Source organism: Perna viridis, chromosome 10 (genome assembly GCF_037379345.1).
Source record: "Perna viridis isolate PV_CMFRI_1.1 ecotype Kerala chromosome 10, ASM3737934v1, whole genome shotgun sequence".
Lineage (NCBI taxonomy): Eukaryota > Metazoa > Mollusca > Bivalvia > Mytilida > Mytilidae > Perna > Perna viridis.
The window spans coordinates 6773102-6787276 of record NC_142454.1 but is presented as its reverse complement, the minus strand read 5'-3'; the positions used below and the strand labels follow the sequence as shown (position 1 = coordinate 6787276).

The 14175-nt window shown below is 32.3% G+C and overlaps 1 protein-coding gene across 2 annotated transcripts in view; it reads left to right on the top strand.

The window, feature by feature from the left end:
* LOC148604318 (eukaryotic translation initiation factor 5B-like) overlaps positions 1-14175 on the top strand; it is a 64020-nt gene that overhangs the window by 22665 nt on the left and 27180 nt on the right. For both annotated transcript variants that reach the window (XM_088550695.1, XM_088550694.1), the window contains exons 20-23: positions 6705-6866; positions 7969-8100; positions 8466-8597; positions 11596-11672. In XM_088550695.1, the coding sequence (XP_088406821.1) occupies positions 6705-6866; positions 7969-8100; positions 8466-8597; positions 11596-11672 (503 nt within the window). The remainder of the gene's footprint in view (positions 1-6704; positions 6867-7968; positions 8101-8465; positions 8598-11595; positions 11673-14175) is intronic.

Sequence of the window (14175 nt, the reverse complement as noted above, 5' to 3'; positions counted from 1 at the left end):
ATACATATATGATGTATACATTACATTGCAACAAAAAAGTCAGTGGAATAAACTTTACCTTGTGCCATCCATATTCTAGGGTCTGCCTGATTTTTACATGGACAGCCTCTTTATTATACTGACTAAGGATATGTAACTTCCACTATTGTAACAATTAAATTGCTATTTACAAGACTTGCAAAGATTGCAAGGTTTCCTTTTCACAAGTATTGATTGAAGCAAATATGTGCACGTTCACCAATAATTGGGTATGTTTGATCACAAATCACTCCCAGGATAACCCTTTAACAACTGTATACTTAAACTGGATTAAGAAGTAAATAGAACATAGATTGACTTCCTGTTTTAGTGAGATAATGGAGTTAATTGATCTAACCAGAATTATTCTCCATGTCACCATATTTACATGATATTGTACAACTAATTATTCTCATTTTCTACAGGTAGTGTGGGTAGTTGATATATGGGGGCATCCAGTGAGTTCAACTGGTAGGTTAAGTGTTCAAATTTACTTTCAATAGAGGAGTGTCTTGGACTTATTTAAGTTTGAAATCAAGGGTCCACTTGAGGAAAATCTAGAGTCTTCAATAAAGTATCAATTAAAACGGTTGATGGACCAAGGACCCCAGTAAATGAATTTTGAAAGGTCCCAGGGAAGAAATTGAGAGACTTTGACCTCAAACCAGGCCCCAACACAACAAAACTTAAAGTCAACTATAAGCGAAATCATTAATTTGAAAGACTTTGATTAAAGTTACCATGTAAATTAAAAATATTCTCAGACTTAAGTAATTTTTAATTTTTGTGGCCAGGATTAATTTTAATCCGTGTAGTCTCTATAGTCTTGGTTGTAAAGACAAATTTGTTGGTCTTTATATCTACTGAAACAAAACACTGTAAGGAAAAAGACCAGGGTTTATTGTATTTAAAAGAAACAGCTGTTTTAAGAGTTGATAGTGTTTTTTTTTTCGGTTGCCACATCCTGCTGTTTGTGTGCCGAAGAAATGAAGTACTGTGAAGCCAATGTTTTAATTTTATTAATTGTTTATTTAATTATGATGAAATTTGATTTGGTAGGAAACAACACCATTGTAACAACTTCTCTAGCACTGATATTCTTTCTCTTCATCTATCTGTTTTTTCAACCCCTGCTTTTAAATCATTATATGTATTTTGAATATGTATGCCATTTATGCAGAAACATTTTCTTTCACTTGACTGTTGGTAAACCCATGTAAACGATTTTTGAAAATTACTCAATCTTTATTGGTTTGTAAGCCGTCTAATGCTTTCATGAAATCAATTGTGCTGTTACAGTGTAGGTGGATAGAACTTGGGGTATCTAGAGGGTAATTAATGTTTCACATCATAAACTTGTAAAATCCCTTAATTGTAAAGCCACTTGAAAATGCCACTTTTAAAGTCCTCTTGAAGTTTGAATTTGTATTGTTTTCAAGCATGTAAATGATGATAATGTGTGGATTATATATCAGGGATGGTAGGAATGCCCTCATCTCATCCCAAATTGATTTGATTTTAGTATTTCAAATGTCAACAGAATTTATAATGTTATGCAATTTTCTTGATGGAATATTTCAAGGGGAATTTTATTACCTGTCCAAATTATTTTTCAAATTTATTCAGGCAGAAAATGTAGATCTTCTTTCCTGTCTTATTGTACTTCAAAGTTTACCTTTTTCCAGCTTATAGAAAATTAGAGAATGTAAAATTATGCAATGTATCATAGGAATAGGATGTGGATGATCCCTTGGCCTCCTTATACAGGTGATAATCCAAGGATACCTGGGTGTTTCAGGTTAACAACCTTGAAGACAAACAGGAAATAGGCTCAAGATGGGTGCCCTCTCATATCAAATCAAGTTCAATCATACTGTAGATTGCACATGGAACATGTTCTAATGTTCAGGACTATTCCATTTTGTATGATTTTCAGATTTCTGCAAGAAACAGCTATTTAATGGATGCATGGTCTATAGATTGACCTTTCACCTTTAATTATTACATCAGAATTGTTTGGAAAGATTAAACATTAATTTCAAGGCCATTAATGGGTTGATTAAGCCAGGGTTTTATCATAGTAATTTAGAAGATATATACTTTCTTTGTATGTTGTGGTTTGTACTCTGACTTAACAAGTTTCTATTATGCTAGATTTTTACTAGTATTTTAGATTTACGCACATTGATTAGTGTACTTATTTGTGCCGTCTGAAACTTGCTCTGAATGTATAATGTTTGTATGTATATGAATACCCGTATTTGATAATTTGGTAACTGAATTATTGATAATGAGTGAAGACTGATTTCAATATTTTCTGAAAGGTATTTGTCCTAGTTTTTGCCCTTCAAGACCCTCGGAAACTGGGAATGGCAATTTGTCCTAGATTCTTTCTTTCAAATCAATAATGTCTATTTACAATAGTTCCATTGAGAATTTTATACCACATTTAATCATGTATGAACAAATATAAACTCTTAGAATGCATAACTTCATTCAGTACTATCGATTTTTATGTCTGCTCAAAAGGTGCGGCACTTCTCAATGAATGGGATACTTTGGCTTCAATCAATGTCTTCCCAGCATGAAATATTGAATATTTTTTGCTAAAATGTACATTAGTTGTTGGCAGAGGAGTAATTACGGAACAGGGAGTGTAGCTGTAGTTTCTGTATTGGTAATTAGTCAGATTTGCCAGGGAAAAGATAAATTAATGAAATTTGCTACAACTAATCCTTGGTTTTCTAAAAGTACATGGAAACCTGCAGGATGGGGGTAAATGCACTTTTCACTTAGCTTTGCTTTAGTACTTTTAGATTAATCTTATTCCAGTTGACTGGCCAACAAGGGTAACAAAACATAAAAATCAGTTGATCCTCAAGTCCTTCCATATTAGGTAAAATTCTTAATTCCAAAAACCAATCTCTAAAGGTCATGTCCTGGTTATCAGTAGTAAATAGATGCTGGTACATGTTTTATCAAGATAATGATCTCAAAATCAAGAGAATGCAAGTTTTCAAGTTATTTGTATTTTGGTTTATTTAAAGTGACTATGACAAAACCAGGCTTGCTTTCCTGATAATGATACCAGTATAACACAGCTTGCTGCATGTCCCTTTCTGAATATTTTTCATTAAATGTTTCATTGAAAAGTGTTGCTATGAGAGAGAGAGGAACTATAGAGAAGTTTTATCAGAGAAGACAAATAACCAAAATGAATTCTTAAATGTAAAAATACATGTATATTTACTAGACTCATCTTATGACTAGATGAAACCTTATATTTAGATTAAAAAATAACTTTCTTGTATATGAATTATAAGTGTTTGTTTAAACCCTATGAGGCATACCCTATATCACCCCCCTAGACCTATATCACACTTCTAGACCTACATTGCATACCCTATATCACATCTCTAGAACTATATCGTATACCTTATATTGCACCCCTTCACAGACCATACTTTAAGTATGGTTAAAATATGTGATATAATAAACATGACATATAACAATCTGTATCACATGCTGTATCAACCCAAGACTCCTGTATCATCCCAAGGTCCTGGAAGGTCCAAGTAAACCAATTTCAAAAGACCTTAGTCAGAAAGTAAGTGTCTAGGTGAACATTTCTAATAGGATAGCCAGAACTAAAGAGGGATTTCCTAAGCTAATCAAACAAATACTAGTAGTTATACAAATTTGATAAAATAAATGGGAACTAGTTGTAACCCATTGACCATTTTAATGTGACTTAAGGGTATATTACAGATTGGATGTTTATCATATTTCTGTCGATTTAAACTGTATGACTTGGACATTAGGGTCAGTAATCAGTAGTAAAGCTACTCAGGAAATCTGACCAATCCAGATTATACTGAAATGTTTGACTGGAGTTAGTAGGTCAACTCTTAAATAGCCCTTAAATGGATCAAGACTTGATTTAAACACTTTAATATTTCCTTTGTAGAATATTTATAGAATTATAATTGCCATTAGCTTAGTGCTTTGAAGTTCAATGAATTGGTAGGAAGGAGTCCATTTTATTTCATATTGTGTAAAATGTCCCTGTCCTATGAGACCATCCCAAAGTATTTTCTGGTTGAATACTTCTTATTGATTAGATTGGATTTTTTTTTTTAAATAAAACACAAAATACTTGGCACTATTAATTAAAAAAAAAAATTATTTTAGTGTTTATCATTGTGAATTATTGGACTGTTGTTGTAGTCCTTTCATAACAGAAATCCAGTTTTTTTTTCCATTTTTTTTTGTGGGGTTAGGGTAGTTGGCTATAGAGAAGTAAAAAGTAAATACTTGTCAATAGTAAGTACTTTTATTAAATATTTAGTCAGTTTTTATTATTATTATTATTTATCTGCCATAATTTGATGTTTTCCCTTTTCTCTGTTATTTCTACTCTCTTGCTTTGAAAAGTTTTAAGAAATCTACAGGTAGGAGAATTTGTGTCCTAAATATAGATGCACTTTCTTTGGGTAAGGGCTACAAAAATATTTCTGGACCATAGCACATAATTACTGTGTGGGTCCAGGGGCTATTTATCACAAAATGATAAGGTAGCCACTGAAAGTATATTGAATTTCTTTTATCATGGACATGAAGATATTGGCCTTGAACCAGAGCTATATTGTAGTCTCTGTTATTTGAAAAGGTACAAAATCTGGGTGGATTGAGATTTCCGTGTATTTCTTATCGTGTCAGTTGTGTACTATGGTATTGTTTCGAGAGACTTGTGACAGCTATAGTATCACACATATTCTATTAAAGTTTTTGTCCTGACATTTTTTTTAGAAGGCCTGAAGCAGAATTATGTGTTTAGTGGAGTTTCAAGAGGTTGATAAATTATATCATGTAATTTTAAGTCTCCTAATGTGCTCAGAATAGGAAATTTTCACCGGAAATCACATGAGCTATTTGTTAATAAAAGGTGAGCATCGGTTAACCTTATGGACTGCTCTGCCTTGATATAGATTTTTATGTAGGAGTTGTTATAGGTTTCAATTACCTGGCAAATTACTATTCTAAATGGAAATGATTAAATTTGCAGTAAAATAACAGTTTAATAAACCACAGAAAGACCGTGTTATAGTCCTGGAGCCAAGCTAATGATTTCTTTTTTGTGTGTAACCAGGTGAAAATTGACAATTTCTGCTGAAAAAAATAAAACTCTTCACCATATGCTTGTGTCTCAGGTTATATAATTTTGTAATGAGGCACACAAATACTTTGCCATAAACTATGTCATATTTTTATGACATTGTTATGAATCATATCAAGATGTTGCAGCACCATAAATTAGGATTGTACTCCCAACATGGTATGTGAGTGCAGAAAATGTGGGTTATCCAAAGTACATATACTACTGTTGTTTGGGAGTTTTCAGCCAAATTACAATTTGTCATGTTGATATATATCAGTATTCTGAGGTTATCTCGGTGCTAAATCACATTGTGTTGTCCTAAGGCTTTTTAAACTTGATATCTATTTGAATATAATCCTTGAATCTACTATCCACAGGAAAGAAAGCCCATCTTGTAATTAACATTCTAACCTCCCTGCCATTCTCTTAACTTTCAAATTTTCAAATACGACTATCATCAGTGGGACTGCTTGCACTTTATTCAGAAAGGAAATTTTAATAAATGCAATGATATACCAGTAAGTCATAAATTCATGAAAGAATTAGAATCTAAGCTCTAAACCATTTGTCTGCACAAGTCCATCATCTTTTAGGATTGACAAAATTCTTATGGGTGAGATTCATCATTTCATGATTTTCTAATTTACGTCTCCGAAAAGTGGGAATAAAATGATTTTGACTGTTCAGATACTGACAGGGGTTGCTAGTATAGGTTTAAAACCCTACTATCCTCTCACTAATGGTGATAGTAGTGGTAGCATGTTCACTGCTTCAGTCTTTGGCAGAGTGGTATAAAGACTTCAAAATTGGTAGTCACTGCTTCATTGGCATGCCTTTCATTATCTATAATTAAAATAGGGGTTATCATATAGGTAAGTGATCAAATGATTATCATTTAGGATAAAGAGTTAGTGAAGGTAGTCAGAAATTACTTTATAAAAAAAGAGTGAGTGATTACCATAAAGTAAAGAGAATGAGTGAATACCATATAGGAAAATGTGATATAGTGGAGAGAATGAGCGATTATCAGCTGGGAAAGAGAGTGGGTTATTACCATATAAAATAGAGTGAGTGATTACATTAAAGGAATATGTGAATACAATCTAGGAAACAGATTTAGTGATTATCATATAAGAAAGTGTGATTACCATAAAGGGAAGAGAATGAGTGATTACCTTCTAGGAAAGAAAGTGATTGATTACCATATAGGATAGTGTGATTATCATCTAGGAAAAAACGTGAGTGATTACCATATAGGATAGTGTGATTATCATCTAGGAAAGAGAAGGAGTACCTACCATGCAGGAAAGGTAGATAGATTTTAATATATAGAAAAAAATTGTGTTATTACCTTTTAGAAAATTGGACATGGAAATGTGGGGATTGATTTTGGTGCTGAATAGGAATGAGGGGTTAAATAAGTGAAGTTTTATATTAGATATGTTTTTTGTAATTTTATTATGTCTACAATTACCAGGATGTTTCACTCACCTGTCCTGTAAAGTTTTGATTCTTCGCTTTATTTCAGGTGAAAGCCCTGCCAGGTTTAGGTACCACAGTTGATGTAATCCTAGTCAATGGTTCCTTGCGAGAAGGTGACACAGTCATTGTTCCAGGTACAGAGGGTCCCATCGTTACTCAGATTAGAGGACTCCTCATGCCTCAACCAATGAAAGAACTTCGAGTCAAGGTGAGATTTTACTTCTTATAGTTCTGCCCTTGAAGGAATTTTGAACCAAGGTGAGATTTCACTCCTTACAGCTCTGCCTGTGAAGGAATTTAGAGTCAAGGCAAGATTTTACTCCTTATAGCACTGCCCTTAATGGAGTTCAGAGTCCATGTGAGATTTTACTCTTTGTACATATACCATTGATGAAATTTACAGTTAAAGTGAGATTTAACTCTCCATGTTTATACATAGAGATCTTTGGAAGTCCTGAAAGGTCATGTTCATGAATTGTGCAACAAATGAAATTCAGTCAAACCTTCCAAGGAGGCCAAAATCCTGTTCATATGACAGGTGATCTTAATATGCAGGTAAATTTTACATAGAATGTAGAGATATTATAGTCTTTGGACAGGTTATTGCAGAAAACAGGTGGTCGCTTGGACAGGTTTGATTGTTTGTATATAGCTATGAATGCTTGGTAAAAGTTTATCAGAAAATGACATCCTCTTCAATTATTTTCACAATATTAAAATCAGCATTTTATGATTTTAATAATAACCGATACAAATTGTTTTGTAAGAGATAAAATCTCACATACAGAAATTTTAATGAAAAAAAGTTAATTTCATAATGAAAATGATTTTAAAATGGATAACAAATTTTATCAACTCCTTATTTAAAGGTCAATATCCTCTGATGATACTTAGTAAATGTGATTTCTGTGGAAATTGGAAGAGGGACATTAAATATAATACTTAGTTACATTAGGAATAATGAAATTGCCATTCATTGATATTGCATGTGAAGTTCAAGGTCATTTGTTCAAATAATGCCTTTTGACCTTAGCAAAAAAACTTTTTTGTTTCTTTTGTTTGTTGCAATAGAGTCGTACAAGGAAAAATTATCACGTATAGTTCTAATTGTATGTGGTTTCAAGTTATTTCTAGATAAAAAAAATACTCAGAAGTATTAGGTAAACTTATTTTTTGCTATGCATTACAACCTACATACTAGTTTCTAGTTATAGCTCTTGTGTTTAAGCTCTCCTAGAAAATTAGAATGGCTAACTACACCACAACTCCTCCTATTTAAAATGTAATGGTATGTTTTCATTGTTTTACAGTCTCAATGGGAGCACCATAAAGAGGTCAAGGCTGCCCAAGGGGTCAAGATCATTGCTAAAGATCTTGACAAAGCTTTGGCTGGGTTACCAGTGTATGTGGCTGAAAGAGATGATGAGATTGAATATTATAGGGTAAACTTTATCATTTTCTGCACTTACACAGTCTGTGCCATTAGGCACTAGCTCTATGGTTTAATCTTAAAGAAATAGAAAAGTTGACTCACTATTTATTCAGCAATGGCTGACCTTTGTCTCTTAAAAGTCAAATTGAATTGATGCATATTGATTGTAAATTAAAATGATCAGAAAGTTAATGTCTTTTAGACCTGTACCAATAAAAAAGTAGGAAAATTAACATTGTGGTAAATTAATTTTTGCAAGAACATTTTTATGGCCAAAAACAGGCTGTTTTTTCTGGAAAATATGTTTCTAGTTAATTCTAAAACTCTGGTATACAAGTTTGTAAATCAATAATTGGTTGCTTTTTATCTTGACAGGAGGAACTGTCTGTGGCATTAAAGGAAGTATTAGGCTCTATTAAACTCGCTGAACGTGGTGTGTTTGTACAAGCATCTACACTAGGGTCCATGGAGGCTCTGCTTGAGTTTCTAAAAACTTCTAAAATTGCTGTAAGTACAAGCATATAAGATATGGTCAGTAGAAGTCTTGCTTGAGTTTCAAAGATCTTCTAAAACTGCTGTAAGTCTAAGAGATGGAGGCCTTGCTGAAGTTTCTATAACTTCTAAAATTGCTGTAACTACAAGCACCTAAGATAGGTTCCATGGAGGCCTTGATCAAGTTTCTGAGAACTTTTAAAATTGCTGTAAGTAAGCATCTACACTGGGGTCCATGGTGGCCTTGATTTAGTTTCTAAGAACTTCTAAAATTGCTGTAAGTACAAGCATCTTAAATAGGGTCCATGGAGGCCTTGGTCAAGTTTCTGAGAACTTTTAAAATGGCTGTGAGTAAGCATCTACACTTTTGTCCATGAAGGCTTTGGTTGAGTTCTTTAGAACTTCTTAAATCACTGTAAGTTAACTGTCTGTAAAATTAACAATAAAACTTAATAAAACCCTGCTGGATGATTCATAAACTAAACAACGCAGTACCCAGTAGATGCTACTATATGTTCTAAGAGTTTGGTTGGTGAAGTTCCCCTATAGGAGTGTACTTAAAACCCTGCTCAGATATTTTGAGTATATAGTGATCCTCCTGTCTGTCTGTCTGTCTGTCCTATTGCAACATTCTTCCATCAATCAGTTTTGATTTCCAGATGATTAATACTCAGACAAAATATTTCCACATGAATTTCACCTTAATCCGGCAAATACATTTTTTGACAGTGTTCACATGAAGTTCATGTGATTCATGTGAATTGAGCTACCATTATTGAAAGCAAATTTCATGAGTAAATCACGTGAATTTTATGTGAAAATTATATCCCTGCATAAGTGGACAACTATTTCTGTGGGGGGGGGGACTGGCAAATTTTGTGGGGTCAGAATATTTATTTTTGAAATTTTGCAGGTTAGAAAATTTATTTTCAACCACACATTTATTTCCATTTCACTGTATGAAGTATCTGGACTAAGGTCAGAATAGTTATTTATTTTCTAGGTGTAGGACAGGCCAGAATATTATTTGTAACTTTTTCAGGGCCTGTGAGAGCAAGAATATTTATTTCCAAAATCGACCAGGCTCCAACCTTAAAATCAAATAGTCATCCCCTTAAAGATCATTAAACTATGTATTTTTTCAAACTTTAATGAGTGCATTTGACCATAAAATTCAGTCATTGTTCTATTTAAGATGCAGGATTTTTTTAACACCAGGTTAACCCAAAGCTTATAATATGATATATTTTACTATTTAAGCAAGTTATATAACTCACTTCATTTGAATATTGATATATGTTTCTCTTTTGAACTTTCAACATTGAGGGACATGGAATGTTCAAAAGAAAAAAACTTGCAAATTTTGCATCAACTTTAAGTGTCACTGTTAATTAAGTAACTGTTGCATGCAGTTAATGCTGAACACTCAATAAAGAAATTAGTTATGACAAACTTTGAATAGAACATGCATAAATTGTACATTGAGATTAGAATACTAATTCCCACCTGTAGTAGTTTGTTTTTATGTAAAATAAAAGTTTTAGAGGATATTTGCCAGACTTTAACTTGGAGTTGTAATAAAGTGATGTATAATTCAGGGCACCTGTTTGACTTGCGTCACTTTTAATGAAGAATTATTGTAAGAAAAAGAACAAAAAAGAGGAAAGATTTTCACCTTAGTAGTTAATTGTTCAACATACAATTCCCAATTACAAGTTAAATCTAGCTTCTCTGTCAGTTGCTTTGTTAAAGTTGTACAAATCTTAGGTGGTCCCCTTTTATTCAGATAAAAGAAATAGTGTAGAACAGCATTTTTTTTGTAATTTTGTAAATGTTAATTCATATGTCAGTTTTTCAAATTAGTTTAAAAAGGTGGTTTTTTAGGTCATGCATATTTTGGTATTTTCTTTCATCTTTATATAAATAGTAGAAATTAGATGTAGAGAAATTGGCTGTGACACAACCAACTGAAGAAAAATAGCACATCAAATATTCATATATTGACTGACTTCTTATAAAGTACTGGTAGATGCTTTCATAAATCGGTTCGTAAGAGGTCATTCAAAAAAGGGAAATCATTTGAGACAAGTGCATTTTTTAATAATTCAAGATGTTTATGAGAGTTACTTGATATATGTACAAGAAAAAATTGTTACACCATAAGTCATATCATTTTAGTAAAATATTTAAATTTGTTGTAGAAAATTTGAAATTGTTTACAATTTTTATTAGTCAAAAGTAGATCATATGAATGATCGCTTCACCAATATGATTTTGACAGTGCAACTGATTGTCAGGTCTTCCCTCCTCTCTATATAACACCATTATAAGCACTCAAAGAATCCTTCGATAGGTTTGGATTTTATTTTGTACAAATTAAGTCCTTTAAAAAGTTAAAACACATTTTGATTTTCAAGGTCACAGGTCATGAAAACTGAAATTTCAGGATAATTGTTTTATTCATTGAGGAGTTGCCATGGCTAGGTAATTTTATCACATGTGAAAGGAATATTGTTTTGTTATCCTTTTCTTCATTGATTAAATTTATGTCGCATATTCATATTAATATATATTAATATCACAAAAAAAACTCACCAAACATGGCATCCATAAAAAAAAAACTTATTACATGGATATGGATTTTTGATGATAATGAGAATCAAAATCAGTGAAATTGAATGTATAACCCTACCGGTGCACCTGGTCCATGCTACCAGTTTTTAGTGGAGTTCGAGTTGCTCATTTACTTTTGTTACAATGTATGTATGGTTTTAGTTACTTTGTGTTCTTTGTTGTGTGGTTCTGGTTTCCATGTCTGGTCTACGTCCCTGGGTTGCATTCTTTTGATTACCACTGTGGCCTTGGTTCCCTTTATTGCTCTCTAATACCTTTGCATGTTGACTAGTTATTTTATTCACTTTTGTCCTCTAATGAAAAATATCTCCTGTAAACAAAACAGCAGCACATTATTAAAGGTACTCCATACCAATGGTTCTATTTTTTTTGTTTTTAGTATGCTGGAATAAACATAGGACCTGTACATAAGAAGGATATAATGAAAGCCTCAGTCATGTTAGAACATGATAGTCAGTGAGTATAATAATAATAATAATAATAATAATAATAATAAAATCTTTATTTCAAGAGGGTTATACAATTAGTTTACAAGCTAATCTTCCCTGAAGCCCTCACACCCAAAAACTATATCTACTAGAAATTAAAAATAAACAACACAACACAAAAACAAAAGCTGATTTGACAATACCAAATCACTTTAAGATAATGCAATATAGAACATTAAAAAAAAAGTGTAAGCAGCAACAATTTTGTCTTTTAAGATACTCTATTCAAAAGTGTTAAAGTACTTCTTTAGGTTGATTTTGAATGAGTTGCCAGTGGCTTGATCGCATAAATGTTTGGGTAACTTATTCCACAAGACAGACCCAGATTATATGAATGAATGTCTGAAAAGTTCAGTTTTAATTTTTGGGATTATCAAATTTCCTTGTTCAGCATTTCTTAGTGAATAAGGTTTGTTTCTTGAAACATACTTAAACTTTTCTGATATGTAACTTGGTGCTTCCCCATGGAGAGATATATAGATTTAATAGGTATTTGTGATATTTAATCCTTGTTTCTACTTTCATGATTCCTAATTTTTTTAACAAGGGTTCTGATGGAGAAAAGGGTTCAGCATCTAGAATGAGGCGGATAGCCCCTTTTTGGAGTTTAAGAATTTTCTCTAATCCTTCAGAGCCACAGCCACTTCATACAATACAATAGTAGTCAATAAGTGGAAGAATGTATCCATTATAGAAAGTTTTTCTTGTTTCAATGTTCAGATATTTCTTAATCTTTGCTAGGAGATACAATCTTGATGAAATATTAGAGCATATATGATCAACATGACATTTCCAGCTTAGAATATCAGCAATTTTTACACCAAGTAGTTTTTCACATGATGAAAATTTAAAGCTTTATCATTAACTACTAAGGAGGGTATATCAACATTTGACAGTTTTTGTCTTGTTCCAATAATCATACACTTTGTTTTATTAGGATTGATAAACATACAGTTATTTCTACACCAGTTTTCAACTTTTCTTAGATCATCTTGCACATCCTGTTGTAATAAATTAATATTTTTCCCAGATTTGTGTATGGTTGTATCATCAGCATACATATCAACATTAGTATTATGCATGTCAAGAGGAAGATCATTAATAAATATAACAAATAAAGGTGCCCCAAGTATGGAACCCTGAGGAACGCCAAAGCTAATAGGTTTTTTTGATGAGAAAGTGTTTAAAATATTTACTTGCAGCTTTCTATCCTTTAAGTAGGACTTAAAGAATTGCACAGTACTGTCATTTACACCATAGATCATTAGTTTTTTACAAAGTATATCATGATCAACAACATCAAAAGCCTTTTTAAATTCTAAAAATATAGCCAGATTTATGTTTCCATCATTCATCTTGCATCTAGCCATTTATCCACAATATTCACAAGAGCAGTTTGGCAGGAGTGTTTAGGTATAAATCCAGACTGAGCTGGATGTAAAAATTCCCATTGAGATAAATATTATTATAAGTGATTATTATGAAGTCTCATGGCAGGTGGTGTGAACATATCAAGAGAAATTTCATAATCAACAAACAGAAGTTGTAGATTTTGTTTCTTTTAATTTTTCAAAACCAGTATGTCAATCTGTGACATGGTGGAAATTCCGGCTTTACTACATCTATGACGTCACCAGTTGTTACGGGGGAACAATGTTAAAAAAGCCAATGTCGCCTTTGCCCAATGAGATTTTATAGACAGTGTGACTCAAATCACACAACTACCAATCGCTCCTTTGTATTTTGACCTATCAGCATCTGGGAACTTGAATCTCTCTTAAGACCAGAAATTTTTTTTTTTCCAAACTGGTGAAGAAGTGTGAAAATAGTTAAAAAATTGGAGAAATAATATTATAAAACAAGACAAATTTCTCTATGACATGTACCTTTTTAAATGTCATTGTGAGAGAATGAAACATTAGTTGTCTGACAGCGGATGGTACCAGAATGTTAAATGTATCATCTTATTGATACATGACAAATCAATATTTACTTGTATGCTATGCCTACCGAAATAGTCATGTTAGATATTGGCACCATAGTCATGGTGAGGAGTGAATTGTGTATTGCATGGGTTTCTGCTTTATTTCCCAACAAATATACCTTGGCAGGTATTGTTGACATATACTTAGTAAAGGAAAAAAGTGCAACAAAAATTATCAGTATAATTTGTGAAGTACCCCTACTTTTTATTTTCGAAGCTGTTCGAAATTTACACCTGGGGTTGATAGAATCCATGAAAATAGGGAAACTCAAAACATACTCGTTAACCCTTCCACGAAATGAATGAAAAGTACTTTAAAATTGAATTTTCATAAAAGAATTTGCTTTTAGATATTAATCACCCACATGATGCAATGTCAATTTGGGAGAATCTCCCACATGGACTGTTCGAAAGGTAAACAGGTATGCCCAAAATGTTTACACTACATGTAAGGTAATGTCTGTCTTACATGTTTATTTAAGTGGTA